The 17,530-nt window shown below is 35.2% G+C and overlaps 1 protein-coding gene across 1 annotated transcript; it reads right to left on the reverse strand.

Annotated features, from left to right (window-relative positions):
* Window positions 1–323: 323 nt before the first annotated feature.
* Window positions 324–11,318, reverse strand: LOC134541598 (ADP,ATP carrier protein 2). Its single transcript, XM_063385143.1, has 4 exons — window positions 11,030–11,318; window positions 3,575–3,836; window positions 3,251–3,485; window positions 324–1,042 (listed from the first exon to the last, which is right to left on the reverse strand). The coding sequence occupies exons 1-4, from the start codon at window positions 11,193–11,195 to the stop codon at window positions 797–799; spliced, it is 909 nt and encodes a 302-aa protein (XP_063241213.1). The 5' UTR covers window positions 11,196–11,318; the 3' UTR covers window positions 324–796.
* Between the last annotated feature and the right edge of the window lie 6,212 nt (window positions 11,319–17,530).

The raw sequence follows: 17,530 nt of genomic DNA on the forward strand, positions 1-17,530 counted from the left end.
AGTACTTTGTTGGTCATAAGACTACCTACTTCTCATTCACCCCCATAAAATAGAATATATAAAATGGAACTAAACAATAAAAAATAATTTAGTATTAGAAACAGCATTAGAAAAAATTGCACAGCAAATTGGGAAAATAGGATTAATAATAGACAAAAGAATACTGAGAGTATTATTTGAAATTGCATGTCACACTACCCAACAGCCGCTGTACCTGTATTAATACTGATGTCATTCAACATAAGCATAAAAATATTAATGGGATCATTTGCAAAATTTAAACAAACTCAGAAAGGACTAAAATAAAAACATACAGAATCCACTTTCCATGTTGAACACCCATTATTTTAATTTACAATTATGTTAACACAACTGTATACAATGTATACACAACTGAATTGCCTTACGTTTGAAGAGACGTTGAATCAAACAAGTCAAAAGAAATGGGTGGGTCAAATAAAAGCTAAACAGTACACTGCTGCCCGCAGCTCAATAGATCAACATTCATATCGTTCGAGGTTTATCAGGTCAACAGAAAATTGAGTACAAGTCTTTTTGGATAATTTACATTATTTGCATCCTACATGTGTCCATATATTTGAAATGCGTATCACAGTTCCTCTGAATGATGTATGCAGTGGTGGTGAAGGAAAAGAAAGTCACTAACTTCCACAAATTATACATTCTCGATCAAGCTAAGCTTCCATCACGGAGGAACTGGCCGCCATCTCGCGTCATATGGTAACGACCACGAATGTTGGAATTTATAATGCTGCTGCGTACTGTCACTGGACTTCTAAGCGATGATTGCCTTCAGTTCATCGTACAACACCAGCACGAGAGCACCACCGGTTCCTCTGAGGACATTGGAGAAGGCACCCTTGAAGAAGGCCTTGCCACCCTCTGACCTGTAGATGGTCCCCCAGCAGTGCAGTGTGTTCTTGTACACAATGTCAGCCTTGGCACGACCAGACTGCATCATCATGCGCCTACGTACGGTGTCAAAGGGGTATGACACAATGCCGGCTACTGTCGTCACAGTCTGGAACCCAAAAATGCAAAATTAATAACAGTTTCTTGCATTTAAAAACTTCACTAGTACACCTGCACCTCTATGTAACACCGAATTGCGTGGGTCTAAATTAACAGTGCCAATAAATTACATCATGTCTAAGTAGCACAATAATTAATTCAAAGCACTTCTTTTACATCAACTTTTATTTCAGTGCGTGAACAGTGGCAACAGCACTTGTGTAGCTTTAAATACAATGCAACTAATTAATATGACCAATAAATAATATTTTCCTCTTAATAGCTATTTAACTTCATTCATTGCATATTATGTCCAACGACAGCCCTAGTGTTCAGCCAACGTTTATATTACACCATTCCATGTCAGCAACAGCTCTGAAGAGAAAAGCTAGAAGCTTTTAGGGCTAGTTTACCTTGTGCCTGCTATGCTTTACCATTGGCAAATCATGGCAGGCATTCACTCAGTAATCAGTTAGGAATTGCATAAACAGTTTAAATATATCTATTGTAATATAATATTTTTATATTAACTCAGAAAATGTTATTTAGTCTCTTATGAATGTTGTGCCCATGCCTATATGTATACAAACAAGGTGGTCAGTAATTTTTTAAAAATTTAATTTTAAGTTTTTTATTTGAAAAATGTTACTCAACAATTATTTAAATATACTTCAGATGTATTTAGACATATTAGTACTGCAATGTGATCTTAACGGGAGTAGTGTCTTGATTAAAATACTTATCAGCAAGCACACTAAACCTGATTGAGAAACTTATTATTTTAATTAATATACACCTATGTGAATTTTTTTTTTGATTAGTGCTGTTTTCTTGGAAAGAAGGGCATTTCAGACATTAGACTCTGGCAATACAGTGAATTTTTGGCGCAACAATTCATACTGAAGTTCTGCGGAAAATGACGGATTGTAGTATGCTTCAGAGGAACCCAGTTTACCACATATGAATGCAGCACAAGGCATATGCATAAGCAAGTAAGTTGGGTAACAATAATAAACATACAAAAACTACAAACCATAACTATTTTGTGAAATTCAACCCCTAGGGGGTGAAAAAGGGTTAATTTAGTTAAGATAAACAAAAAAATAAGAATTTATGTGAACATAAGAAAATATATTGGATACCAGTGATAAATACTACAAACCAGAATTTACTATTTTGCAAAATTTTAACTCTATACTTCAAAACCTACTAGTTCTGCGGTAAGAAATTATGAATGAAAAAAAGCATAACATATATATTATATAACAAATTTAATGGAATTCAACCTAAGTGGGTGAAAAAGTGGTAAGGTAATTTTATCATGAAAAAATCAGATCTCCATAATATGGATGTAAGGAACTGAGCATTAATAAATTAAATAATTTATTACATAGGGTGCTTAGAAGTGAAGAGGGCGAGTGATAGATGAGGTGATGACTGGTACACCTAGGATAAAAGCATCTGGGACGCTGCTGCGTGCAGCTGACGAGTGAGCAGTGCGAGGCAGTGTTGAGACAAGGTTCGAGGTATGAGACAAGCAGTAGAGGGAGCCTCTGTCAAGCCTAGCTCTAGTGGGGAGAGTACACTGTGAACTGAATGAAAAACTAAGATTAATTTGTTGAACATTTAAATTGTTGTAATTTAAAAAATATATAAATATTAGCTAACATATTAATTGAGCTATCTATTCTGCATCATTACCCCCACGTTTAACAATATTAACAGTCATTGTTATGCAGTTTTTAGTGTGCCTGACTGACATACCAATTGATGTCTATTTTCAACACGTCAGGAGATGAATCAAGAGATTTCAGTACGATCAGACATCTACAAAATTTCAAAGTTTAAGAGCAAAGCACAAAAACTTGGAACTAGCAATAATAATAATAATAAAAAACTTTTGTCAGTAGATCTATTTTTAGATTTTAATGTTTACTAAACTGTACCTTTATGGCAACTTGATACAATTCAGTCTAATTAGATGTAAATTATTGCAATTTAAATGTCAAGATTTCTTTGACCTAGTCATTTCTGTACAAGATTTTGGAGAGAAAAAAAAAACAGGATGAAGTTTTTAAAGCCCCTGCATAGCTTTATCGTGCGCTCTTGGCAAAATTGAGTTGCAAGCAAGGAAATAAGTGTCATGCCAACTTGTATTTGCTGAGCCCCAAGTACGATACAAATAAAATTTATAATTGAAATACCCAAGATAACTCACCTGTGCAATTGCCCATGAAATGAGGAACGGTGTGCTCTTGGGGTTTGGCAGCATGCCTTTTGCAGTGTCGAAGAAACCAAAGTACGCAGCTCTGTAGATAATGATACCTTGCACAGACACTCCAAAACCTCTGTACAGGCCAACCAAGCCATCAGACTTGAAGATTTTTGACAAGCAATTGCCAAGACCTGAGAACTCTCTCTCACCGGAACCTTTGCCTACATCTGCAGCCAACCTGCGGAAAAAACCAATAGAATCATAAGACCACTCAACCAAAGCATTGGTCAATATGTCAATGTTACAATAAAGAATGTTTTACATTACCTGGTCCTAGCAAAGTCAAGGGGGTACACAAAGCAGAGGGAGGTTGCACCAGCTGCACCACCAGAAGCCAAGTTTCCCAGGAAATACCGCCAGAACATAGTATTCTTGTCAACTCCTCCCAAGAATATCTGCTTGTACTTGTCCTTAAAGGCAAAATTCAGTGCCTGAGTTGGGAAGTATCTTATCACATTGGCAAAGTTACCACGCCAAAAACTTAAAAAGCCTTGTTCTCTGGGTATGCGGACAAAACAGTCCACCATACCTGAAAAAGAATTAAAACTTTGTAGTACTATGTAATTATTCAATTTTAAATCTTACTTCATAACCTTTTAAATTAATGCACAAACTTTCATATATAGGTGGAGGATGTGAAGCATATTTCACAATAAAATGGATTACCAATGGCAGAGATCACATTATTTGTGCCACAGACTCAAGCTTCGACTGTTCAGACATTTAACTGCAAGAACATACAAAAAGAGTTAGGTTGAAACATTTTTGTATTTCAGAATTTTTTTAAAATCCCAGAAATTTAGTTATTTACCATAGTATCAGTATCTTTTCAAATTGTTAGTTTTTTCACATTAAACTTTTATAATGTAAAAAAAGTTAACATAAAAAGGAAGTACACCAAACTTTAAAGTAACACACCCTTAACATAAAACCAACCTGAGCAAAATTATCAATGATTTTTAACAAAACTTTGGATTCAAAATAGGCAATAGATACTTTACAAGAATATGTACAAGAAACTAAAATGGAACCATGCTTGTTTTTTTAAAGATGTCCACATAAATCTGTATAAAAATTTCAGACTTTTCGATGACCAAAAATACAAATTTCCCAAATAATTTACGTACTTATATTACAATTTAATGGAAACCACACCCCCCCCCCCCCCCCCCAGACAATCCAGCCTTCACCCTCCATTTAGCTATAATAGTTCACACATTACATTGCACATGCTATTTTACAGTGTGTGAGACTATGCACTTAAAAAACTATAGATATGTTCTTGTATTAACTTTGAAAACAGTTTTGATAAATTCCTACTGGTTTCCGAGTAATCACAGTTTATTACTTACACCACCCATGCATTAACATGGCACATGCCATTTTATGTGCAACTGTTTTGGAGAAATTAAGTAAAATCGTGAGAACAATCAGTTACATTAAAAATACTTTGAATGGTTGTTTTGGAATTACATATTTATGAAAATTTAAGATACTGCCATGCAACCAACCATTCAAAGATTTCGCGATATTTTTAATGTAGCTAGACTATTCTCCAATTTCTGTCACTTGAGTCTATGCTACTAAAGTTGATCGTGCAAGCTGCAAACTTTGGTAACCTCCTGTGAACTTGCCAACTGTTCATGCTTCAGAATGGACTTGTGAACTGGTTGTTATGCTACATTGCAATTCCTAAGCAAAAACGTGTAATATTTACACCAAACATGCATAAACACTGCCTTAGAATGGACTGTTTTGAGTATTATGTTTTCTGATTCTATTATCTACATGTAAGAACATATAAAAAAAGTGACGGCTGCATCAACGCATAGGAATTTTCATATACGCTATAACCGGTGATTTCTCAGAAACCAGAAGAATTTGAAAGATTCCGTTTTCAGGGCAGATAGAGAAATATCTTGTCTGAAAAAGTATTTTTTGAATTATATTAATTTTTCAAAAAAGCCTCAATGCATGAATATTACCCTTGACCTTCCACATTATGTAAACCCTGATGCACAAAATGTTATTTTTAAAACCCACATACAAACTTATCAACATTTTTTATATACACATTATCACTAAGTTCGCACAGCTTTTTAATGCTGTTTGTACTTTGTAGGTCTTTATAGCCACCACTCTCAACATCACATTTTTAACTGCAATGTAAATTGGTTTAAGTAACAATTTAACACGAGTCAACCTCTACTATTTGCCGATTTGTTGGCAAAACATGTTAAAAATAATATTCTTGTAAACACTCACTAAATATAAAAATACTTTTAAGGAATTAATAGAACTTATATTTTAACTTATTTGAGCTCAAAAGATTGTTCACTTTTAAACACATACATCATGTACTGACATCCTACTCATACCAACTGCAGATGCAGACTAAACAATATTACATTATATAACAGACTACTTAACTAAAAACAATTATTTTGTATATAACTAAATTGTTGTCTTAGAGGCAACGCCCTTAAGTACATAATTAAATACGGTAATAATCACCATTGTAACTAAGTTAAGTAAAATTAAGGTACATATTTCTAAATTGAAACAAAAATTACTAAACACCCTTTTTTTAAAACATTTAACTATGAACCCATTAGCCTCCCACTTTGAAATTTTGAAAATCACTTACCAAAAGTATAAACTATTTAAAGGAATTTTTACAAAATCTACAAAAAAGCCCTTGAGAAAATCAAATTAATGAATTTGACTTCTCAAAAATACCTTCTATAACATCAAAAGAAAGAGCATTTACAAGTGGAGTAAAATGAGAAAAGCAATGGTGATTTTTAAGTATGTAGGTTATGTTTTATTGGCAGATTCCATCAACTTTACAGAGCCATAATTTTGAAACCATTTGAGATATTTGAAGATTGGGGACGATTGGGGACAATTGGGGGGGGGGGGGGGAGGAGGAGGAAAAAAAAAACATTTTTCAATCTTTGAGGACAACTATCATACCAATTTTCATCAAATTCTGAGGTGGTCTAGGAATTATTTTTTATTTTAATGTGTTTATTTCATACAAAATGACCCATTCAAATACCAATGCTGTTACTCTGCTGCCACCATTCATTGTTTACCCATGATAAATAGGGATACATATATTTTCCATATACCTACTTCAGACATTCCAGAGTTAATCCTGAAAAGAAGGTTATTTTAATTCCTACCGGTTTGTGAAACAATAACAGTTTACAGCTTACAAAACTATACCAATGTATTCATGCAATCGCTGACATTCATTGTTTACCAGTGGTTTTTTTTTTAAACTTTAGTCACTGTAGTAGTTATAATGAAATTATTTTAAATAATGACTGTATTAAGAAATCTGTTCTGTTACATTGCAATTAAAGTACATACTATTTTGAGTCACGTAACGGACTAGTCTAACAGGAGGCAAAAATTTGAATATAATTGTTAACGCGGTAAATATGTAGAGTAGCGGTATTTGCGGAAAAAAAATGCTAAAAATCCTAAATTACTTTTATTATATGCTCTTTCACTGTCTCTTTTCATTAAAACCGGCGGAGATAAGAAATTCCAAATACTTTAGGAGATAAGGAATTTTTTTTATTGGAGAATTTTGTCACGTGAAAGTTCCGTGATTGGCCAATATTCAAATGAACCAATACGTGATTATTTATTCATTTATTGTAGCGCAAGTAATAAGTAAAAAAACAATTACGTGAGTTCCTACTTACTGTTCTTCCTTTGTCCCGGTTTGTTTGGTCAGGTCAGTTACATTATAAATATTTTAAAACTAAACCGCCATTAAAATTAATTCACATTATTTTTAATTTCCACTTAGTTTGAAAGTATTAATAATGTAAGTGACCTGACCTAATTGACCATTTTAATAAATTACGCATTCACGAACACACGGCAAAATAACAAAAATGGCGACGGTCGAATGATTGCAGGGGTATAGTATTGCAAAATTAAAAAATTCGATATCTCCTAAAGTATTTGAAATTTCTATCTCCGCCGGTTTTAATGAAAAGAAGTGAAAGAGCATATAATAAAAAGTAATTTCAGATTTTTAGAATTTTTTTCTCTCGCAAATACCGCTACTCTACATATTTACCGTTAACGCCTTTCATTTTCTGTGAGGAATACGTGCTGTGCAATTAAGTAGCCAACACTGAATTTTGCAGTCTTTTCAGTGGATTCTTTGATTACAGCCACCGTATATTCTGTGTTTGATATAGCTGGTGTTTCATGTATTCCAGTTTATCCTTGGGTGCCACGTAGATACTACGTTTTAAGGATGACACTAAAGAACGCTGATAGGATTTGAACCAAATACAAACAGAGAAATTGAAGATTCTTAGAACATGATGATCCCAATTAAAAGCTTTACTAAGGTCAAGCAGTATTAAAATTGTTAGTTCCTGCATATCAATAGCAAGATGTATGTCATGTACAACAATAAGGGCAGTAACGGTACCAAAACCAGGTCTGAAGCCGGATTGAAAAGTGTATAAAAATCTCCTTACAATATGTATGCATATTTTTGCTGGTGCACCATTGTTCACAAGCTTTAAAAACAGCAGGCAAGATACTTATTGGGTGAAAATCTTTAGCTGACTGGATTAATTTTGTTGAAGTGGTTTAATGTAGCAGTTACTTTCATATTGTCTGATATTGACATATTAAGAAATATGTTCCATCACAGACTCTACAAATGGTAGAATTATTTTGAGCATTTTATTTGTTATTTTGTCATTACCAACTACACTACTTTCTACACGATGCAAGGTCACAACACTGCAGAAAATACTTGGAAACCAGAGTGTCAAGTATGAATGTGCCAGCCAAATAAGCCCAACATAAGTTTGACGTTTCTGAATGATGGCCGAGAAAAAAAGCAAATTTAGTTAACTAGGTGCGAGATTATGTCTGCTAAACTTTAGGTGATGGTTGCTACCCGCAGGTGTCTGATAAGCTCACTTTTTCTTAGGGTCCAAAGGAACTCACATACTGTACATACAATACTGGTTCCAGAATGCAAGGTCTCGTCTTGCCATTAATCCACAGATATCAGGTATCATCCACGAAGAGTGAATTATACTATATGCTTATGAATTATAGGTGTATGTTGGTAAAAAGTGTAAGCAAAAATGTCATAAAGTTAAACCTTTTCTACAATGTTGAATATTAATTAATTCCCTTGATATAATTTCTGGAATTCAACTAAGGAATCAAATTGGAACAGTTAATCAAAAATATTTGTGGGAAACGCTTAATTTTTTACTTTCAGCCAAAGCTCTGTGCACTTACCAAAAAGGCTAATGATTTTTAGGGTAATAGTTTTGTTATTTGGGTAATACTGTCTGCTGTGGGATGTGTAACAGCAGCAATTTTAAAGCTTGTTCTGCAATTCAGCCCATCGCAAAAATGTAAAGCTTGAGTCACAATGCCATCAAAAACCCAACAAACTGTTGTACAGCGCCCCAGCATGACAGACTTAAGTGATGGGTTACAATACCACGACAAGATTAACCAGATAATTTCAGATTTGGCCATAGGAAAATCGTTCCAAGCCAAGTACTTTCATAAAATGCTGTATAGAATGCACAAAAAAACAGTTTAGAAGAGAAAAGGATAAGGCTCTCTCAACAAATGCTTTCTTTTTTTGTCAATTTCTGTACTCCAACCCAAAGTCATACAGAATACTATGAGCCTGAACTTTATTATTACAAGTTATTCAATAACTCATTCATTATTAAATTAAATCTTCACCAATCTACAATAACACTGACCATAAATACAACGATATCCATTTATGTAAACAGATGAAGGCATAAGTTATTACAAAGTGTACCCACACAAAAAACTAAATTTCATTTTTTAGCTTCCTTTCAGTTTTGCTTTGTTGGGTGACACGACAAATTAGAAATAAAATCTATTCCTTGCAGGCCATCAGGGTACGTGGGAAGTCACTGCAATCTTGTACTTCATTGGCTACAGAGGATATCAGGCCTTTAGTGTCGAGCCCGCCAAGGCAATGTGACTTTAGCTTCAGATGCACAGCAAAACAGACTTGTTTTCTACAAAACATTGTGCTGAACCTGTGGTTATCCAGAGATCATGAAAAATATTGCAAAGTCAAAATCGTTTCAAAGACAGGAACTTTAAAGTCGGTACATTACAGTCAGGCCAAGACAGTTTTCCTCCACTTCATGGCTCTGCGTACAATTTAATATAATATTGGAATGCAAGGAGAGATCATAATAGGCTGGAGAAAGGAATGCTCTGGGTTAATATATGAAAGGTATATCTGAATAGACTAAAAGTTTTTAGTGGGGGGGGGGGGGGGGGGGGGAGAAATTAAAAGCAGGGGTGTAACCGGGGGGGGGGGGGGTTAGGGGTTCACCCCCCACCCCCAAATATTTAATTAATTTCTTATTCATCACTCAAACAAATTTCATATTAATATTAATAAAAATTTTACCATTACAATATTTAAATTTAAATACCGAAAACTGCTAAAATAGCACTATTTTACACCTTAAAATCCAAATTTTCTCAGGGGAGGACCCCCCAACCACCCCGCTTTAATACGCGGATGGGGGGGGGGCATGCTTCTTAACACCCCCCATACACAAATCCTGGCTACGCCACTGATTAAAAGAGGAGAGATAGTGCAATCGAAGGACTCCTTTTGACACAGAGTAAACTTCCAAATGCTAGTGTAACATATCACTCAATCAGAATTTAAAAATGCCTTTCTCACAAGTTTAACAAATAACTTCAGTAATGCCCAAAATATGTATATTCAAAGAGCAGCACTTCTGCATTATCACATGTAAAAAAATAGTAAAGATAATTGTTTTTTTATCTAAGCTTAGTTTCAATTTTAAGTAAAAAGGTCAAGATGGATAAAACTTATTTAATAGTTGATAATATGCATTGATGTATATAACCTAACTTTCACTTTAGGTACTATTTGGGGTTTTTTCCTTCCATCTCAGCCGCTAAACTGAAAAATTACCAACCTGCGTGTTTTTTTTAAATGTTAAACCAGATGATTTTATGGTAAGAAAAAGAAAATTCTGTCAACACTACTTTAGTTAATGTTAATTTCACGATAATTAACACGTGGACAATCCCGCTGAACATTTGAATTACAAAACTTAAGAAATGATTTATTAATTTACCGTTATGAATTTCTTGATCTAACACGATTTCATTAGATTCAGTCTATCCTAGTCAGTATTAAAAATATTTCACGCACAGCTGCACTTGAAAAAAATTACCCGAACCCATTATTTCACAATTCATTATTAACCCTAAAAAAACTGACGTCAAATCAAAGATTGCACAGTATCTACTAAATTAACACCCAAACACTACTAAATTTTAAATTATAAGGCCATTTAAATATAGAAGACCTTTGTTAATAATGACGGTACGCCATCTTTAAAATCAATTGACGTAACCAGGGTAGAGGTAGACCTAGGCTAATGTGAAGTTGAGCACAACTGACGGAGACCATTACCTAAGAATTATTATGACCAAGCATATGTATGACCCACTGATCTGATCACATGATAATTTACAGATTTAAATACTAACAGATCAGCTACCAGGAATGTAATTTTATTTCACTAAATTCAAAAATATTTAAACACAAAATCGAAAAAGATAAATTATTAAAACTTATAAAACACTGTACTATAATATTTTAAAATAATTACTCACCCTTGTAACGCTGTTCTTCAGAAATCTGCTTCGAAATGTGTTGAACTTGAAGTAGCAACTTCACCCTTTCGATAGGGGCGACGGCGGTTTTTGATATCGCGGCAGAAACACCACCGGCAATAAAATCCTTCGCAAAGGAAACTGGATCTGCTAGACCTGAATTCATGATGTTTGAGTTTTCCTAGACACTTTACCGAGAGGAGTAACAAGTCGTACCGCCAACCCGTCGAACTGCTGCGGGCACAGAGAGGACAAATCAACGATCGTCGTCAGCAGCAGATACCTCACCCCCTCCAAAAAGGAAGCGTTAAAGAAATGGCACGTTTCCACCAATAGGAAGCAACCTCTGCTATCCTCCGAACATGTTCCGAACTATAGAAAAAGATAGAATTCTAAAACCAAAATATTTATATTAAAAATGATAGTATTTTCACTTAAAATAAAACAGTTGACGTGGGATAACTATAAAAGGTTAACTAATAACGTTAAAGGATAATAAACAAAAAATTAAAAAAATTAAAAGTTAAAAAAAATTAAGTTACAAAGAATAAAGACAATATAAAAATAATCTATGTTTTAATGACATTTAACGTACCTATTGCGAATTCAAGGATGCCTTTAAAGTTTTATATTGTTAACTTATCAGTTAATCCAGTTAGGGGTCATTTTAATTTATCAGTAATTTCAGCTAGTTTCTCTTTGTAAAGAGGTGCAAAGCTTTATTTGTAGAAAATAATTATGTTGAAATTAAAATGTTCTCCTTGGCAAATTTATTGGTTACATTTTTTAGTGATATCATATTTTCAGGTATTGTTTTGACATTAAGTTTTTTGTATTAGATTTTATTTAATTTTCTGGGTATTTATATGCTACTGCATAGTATTGATTAAGTGTCAGAACTTTAATTGAAATATTATAATAGTATCAGACATCAATGCTGTAGAGTGATTGATGCAAACTATGAGTATTGTTAATGTTTAGATTGTAGATATGAAAGTTTAAGGTATGAAAGAATTCTGTTTATTAAAAGAAAAAGTTTTGTAAGCCATAATGGAAGACCTTAGTTTACAGGTCTGGCTTCAGTTTTTGAAGGAATTATTTGGGTTTTAGGCTAATACATGGTCTGATTAGCACATCAATATAGGATATTAGAGTGTATAAATCTATAGTAATATTGGTGTGGAAATTCTGCAACTAAATCAAGATTTGTTCTGTAAACATACATATGTGGTTACATTAATTTTTATATGTTATAATAATTACTAGAAGAGATTGGTGAGCCTTCCTAATTTATTAATTCCAATTTTGGTACTGCATTCAACAACCATTTTAGAATTGCTGAAGTATTGCTAATCAAATATTAAAATATTTATAAGAACTTCATTTGTTCCAATATTTTACACAATACTCGCACCACATACATTAATTGGTATTGAACTATAATGTTTTGCACATTTGTGAGTTCAGGTCTAAAGGTCCTAGGGATTGGTTTGTCATGCAAACTTCCAGCTAGTCGTGGGCAAAAATAATTTATTTTTGAAATATACCCTGAGATATAATATAAAATATAGAAAGATTTTTGAAACATGGTGACCACAGACTGTTCAATTGGATATTTTTTTCTATTCGAGCACACTTGTAGAATGTCCCGATTATCATTTGATGTGTAGTGTAAATAAAACAATAGTAAAGATGAGATCATATTATTGACACCATTCTGTTTTATACTGATTGTACTGTGATGATTTTTTTCTGTTTTGTTTGTTTCTTATGATATAAGGGTTAGGCCTATGCCTGTTTAGTGTACATGTCCTATCCTAAAAGTGCCAATGTGTAAGTCATATAAATAAATACATTATATAATAAATATACACCACATTAATTATAATTTAATAAACATGCAGTATATCATAGATTCACAAACAGCAGCAGCCACTATTCGTTATTTTGTTATCTTCTATAACTGAACAATATTGTTTTACCACTTGCATAACACTAATTTTAATATTTGTTTGTGTATGCTTACAAGTTACACAGTATGTAATGGTTGTATGTATTATATTTGCAGTCTTACCATACGTACACATCACATCTGATCAATATATATATACAGATACACACACAATATGTCACTGTCCCATCTCCAGCAGAGGGGTGGAGACGTGGCTGACATCGCTTGGTCGCTTTGCCAATGATTGGATGTTTCCTTGCCTGCGCCAGCTCTGTGGAAAGAGCGGCCTCTAACTCTGAGGCGGGAGTAAACCGTCCGGCCCAGTGTGGCCTACCAAGGAAATCAATCGCATGGAGAACTCTGCAGCGAAAATTTAATGAACTATTAGTTGGTGCATGTGTTGGGAGTCCGTGTATGACAAGGCAAATAGGAAGCAGGCAGATTAAGTTGCAAAGGAATACTTAGAGTTCAGTAGCAATTTACTATAGCACAGGACACTAAGAAGTGCCACTACAAACACACATATGATACAAAAGTGAACAAACAGTGAAACCAAAATAACTAAGAGAGATTTGCAATGGAGCGCCTCGCGATCACGTCTGACTTCGGTGGTTAGCTGGGCGGGACAGGAGACCAGAATGCTGGGATGTCACTTATGCAAGCATGGAGCGGAAGCGATGTCACACACACAAACTGTTGCAGCATGCTGTGGACAGGGCTGGGACCCGGGCTTTAATTAAGAGGCAAGGAGGTAGGACGTCAACTACAACTATACCTATCATACTATCTATCTTTACATATATAAACAAAATACACTATACTACTACTTATCCCTCAAAAATGGCGACCAACTAGTGGGGAAATCGATAGGCCAAACAAATATGTTAACTGTACCACTTCTTTTTTATTCTGGAATTTTACAATAAGTAGATTGAATGTGGAGACCAGAGGTAGGTCCAGGTTGAGGGACAGATCTATCGAGAGCAGGAGTGTGTCACATGAAGGTGAAAAACACCAACCCAACACAAATTAGTCCCTTCACAGCAATAGAGTTGCTAGCCCTACACAAAGTAGCATAAAACCTTGCATGGGGATTTAGTGGAATTCTTCCTACTGGCACTGCGAAGAAGGCGAGGAACAGGTAACATATGTACTCAGGGATTTATCACACCAACCAGGGATTCACACATTCAAATTCCACTTAGTAGAACATATCCTAATATGGTATCAGTCATACAAGAAATGCTTATGGGAATGGAAGCTAGGCTGAAAAAGAACAAAAAGAAATGGAATCTAATCTGAAGGGAATGGAAGCTAGGTAGGAACAGGAGCAAAAGGCTATGGTAGCTAGGTTGCAAAACATAGCTACCAGAGAAATTAATGGCTATGGAGGAATGATTGTCCAATTCATGTCATGATCAGCTGATAGACTCTCTAACTAACAATGTTCAGTCCATTACCCATTACCCCATTACTAGATAGCTTGGAACTGAAAAAGACTACAACAGATTCTTCAGGTTCAAGAAGAGTATAATGAATTGAAAGACAATTATTGTGAACGAGCCTCAGATACAGTTAATAACTAGTTGTCAGTGCAAGTAAACAAACTAAGTGAAAGAACATTCAGATTAGAAGATAACTTAGAAACTACCCAATGCTGGCAGAACCCTAGTTTCTGAGGCATTAAACCAGCACACAAGTGATTTGAACAGGAAAGTTGAATAACACTTCCAACAGCTGATCCAACAACAATTACAAGCTAAAGTTGTTTAAATGGACCAAAATAGGAAGGATACAGCATCTGATGAAAAGCATCAACCAGCATATTCACAGCAGGTTACAACGTGGACCGATGAATTGGTTCTACCTAGACCAACTAAACCGATGGCTGCAAAAAACATGGCAGAAGAGTGCACCTTGAACATCAATGTTACACCTAGAGAACCAGCAACAATCATCAATCCAGTAGCTGTGGTGCATGATCTGGCTAAGCAATGGGCTGAGTCCCTGCCGAATTCTCAAAAAACAGTCACATACACCCAATAAAATTCCTGTGCAGATTTGAAGAGTATATGTGCAGATGTTCCCCTGACAGAGGTGGAAAAGCTGGAATGTTTAAACAATTCCCTAAAGAAACACACCTACTACTGATGGGAATTGCAACAGCAATCAGTGCATTATTTCCACAAATTTAAAAGGCAAAAAAAAAACAATTTTGGAATGTTAGAATACAGGGTAATCTGAGAACCCAACTCCATGCTGAAAAATATGATGCACGAAAGGAAAGTTCACTGGAAGCGTATATGTCACAAATGTTCGAGAAGACTAGATATTTAGACCTCATAATGAGTGACAAGAAGTTTGTTGCTATGCTGCTTGCACAATTCCCATTAAGTACCAGGTTCACTTAACTGGTCGACCATACCAAAATTTAACAGATTTTAGAGAACAAGTTTTATCTGTTTACTGCCTGGATAAGATGAACCGAAACTCACCCAAGGAAGAAGGAGAAAGACTGGGTAATAACAACAAGAATGTACCACTCAACCCAGGATGGTATAGAGGCAACCAGCAAGAGGGTAGGCAGGCCTAAGTAAACTCCTTGGGATGGAGTTTTCAGAGCGGGAGCGGTGACCGAAACAACTAGAAGTCGAAACACAGATACCAAGCTGGAAAGCTATACTACCATAAGCATTCCAGACAGCACGAACGTAGCTCCAGAAAATGGTGGGAAAAATTGTGTAAATTAGAGAGCGAAGCGGACGAATGCTATCATTTTGACAATGACAACCTTTCCCCGAAGAGCCAACATAGATCAGCAACTCTGGAATGGCTTGCCAGATCAACTCTGCAATATCAAGACGAGTCAATGTGTCATGCAGAGGACCGACTGCCTTTATTTCAAGTCCCTGTTCAATATGAAACACACAGACTGGTTCAGTTTACCAGATGAGTCTCAAGAACTTATGTTTGTTTAGTGTACATGTCCTATGCTAAAAGTGCCAATGTGTCAGTAATATAAATAAATTAAGTTTATCATAAATTGACTCTACATGAATAACAATTTAATAAACATACAGTATAACACAGTAATAATTGTAAGTAGTGTCTTTGCAGTCTTACCATACACACACATCACATCTTATCACTATATATATGTTTACTACAACTCTATCATCTATCTATGCATGTATACATAAAATACACTGTACTACAATTGATCCCTTTGGCCTGCTTAAGAGAGTTATCTAAAAGAATCCTCAGAATGACACACGTTCAGAGCCGAAATGAAAAATTGTAGAATCTTTATTTATTATTTTTAAGTTACAAATGGGTTTTTTTTTTTTAATATTACAAAAAGTTCTAATCCTCCCAAGTGTCCACCTCGGGGCTAGAATATCACTCGTCTATCCAACCTCAGTATTAACAGTATCCCAGGCTCCCGCGACGATGGTTCCGTTGCAGCCGTGTTGACGTCACTCTTCTTCGGCGCGATGGAGGAGGCGTCCGAGCTTAGCTCGCACCCTGGCGCCGCCCTGACATATCTCCTCGCAGATTCGTAACCAGAGACGAGATGTCAATGACCTGTAACACTTATGCAGTTCCTCTTGTCATCGAGTCCCGCTGTGCAGCAAAAGCAAAACTGGGTTATTCCCGGAACACCCCAGTGTAGGCTGTCCGACTCGAGTCCAGGCCAGAACTAGCCTCATCTACTGCTATCCAGGTAGACAGTCATTATCATGCTGAACCATGACCATGTCAGCCCGGCACCTCCAATATCATGGGGACCATCCGATCCAGTGCTCTACTCGCCGACGACTCCATTGCACCCCACATAGCCTTAAGGCCGCAGCCTCTCACGGCTTGCGCATGTGCCGTCCACCCGCCGGCGCGTGCATCTGCCGACATCACCGGCTCGCGCACATTTAAAGCAAAGGGAATCCGTCTTTCCCTCAACAACATGAGAAATAAATCGATACTTTATTTCTATCAAAATTACAATTAAAAATACATTTCCTTTCAAAGTGAAACTAATAATATTACGTTCGTTCGCACATGCACATTCAGCAGCTAATTAAGTATTTCTTCACTGTTGCTTGTCCCAGTCAGTGTTTCGAAAATGTGTTATGTACAGTAAATATGTAATTAAAAACGAAGGATTTCCAATGTCTGCGCCCACGTAGAACATATATTTTTTATGATAATATGCATTACAGGAAGGTCAGTAGACACACCAAGACTTTAAAAATAATGGGATATTTCAATACTTTTGTCCTTGCCGAAATTTTTTTTATCATTCTTTCGTCTCACAATTAGTGGGAAAGTATTGTTTTAGTTGGATGTTCTAGTGTTATAATGATCTTTGTATGAATTCTAAACTATCATGGCAACAGTTATTCGACTTTTAATTTGACAATAAAAATCAAATTTTATTTAAAAAACAATGCTTTTTTAATTGTGTATAAAACAAAGTTAAAAAAACATTTTGAAGGTATAAACCATTTTATTTTTGGTGTAATAATGGAATTAATTATGGGGGACTTATTAGG

This window comes from Bacillus rossius, chromosome 1 (assembly GCF_032445375.1).
Source record: "Bacillus rossius redtenbacheri isolate Brsri chromosome 1, Brsri_v3, whole genome shotgun sequence".
NCBI classification, from domain to species: domain Eukaryota; kingdom Metazoa; phylum Arthropoda; class Insecta; order Phasmatodea; family Bacillidae; genus Bacillus; species Bacillus rossius.

Excerpts from the sequence above, each read along its gene's own strand:
- LOC134541598 (XM_063385143.1), bottom strand. The coding sequence starts at position 11,195 with ATGAATTCAGGTCTAGCAGATCCAGTTTCCTTTGCGAAGGATTTTATT. Across the intron at positions 3,837-11,029 it reads TGAAGAACAGCGTTACAAGG|GTATGGTGGACTGTTTTGTC; the intron begins GTGAGTAATTAT and ends ATTCTTTTTCAG. Across the intron at positions 1,043-3,250 it reads TTTCATGGGCAATTGCACAG|ACTGTGACGACAGTAGCCGG; the intron begins GTGAGTTATCTT and ends TTTGGGTTCCAG.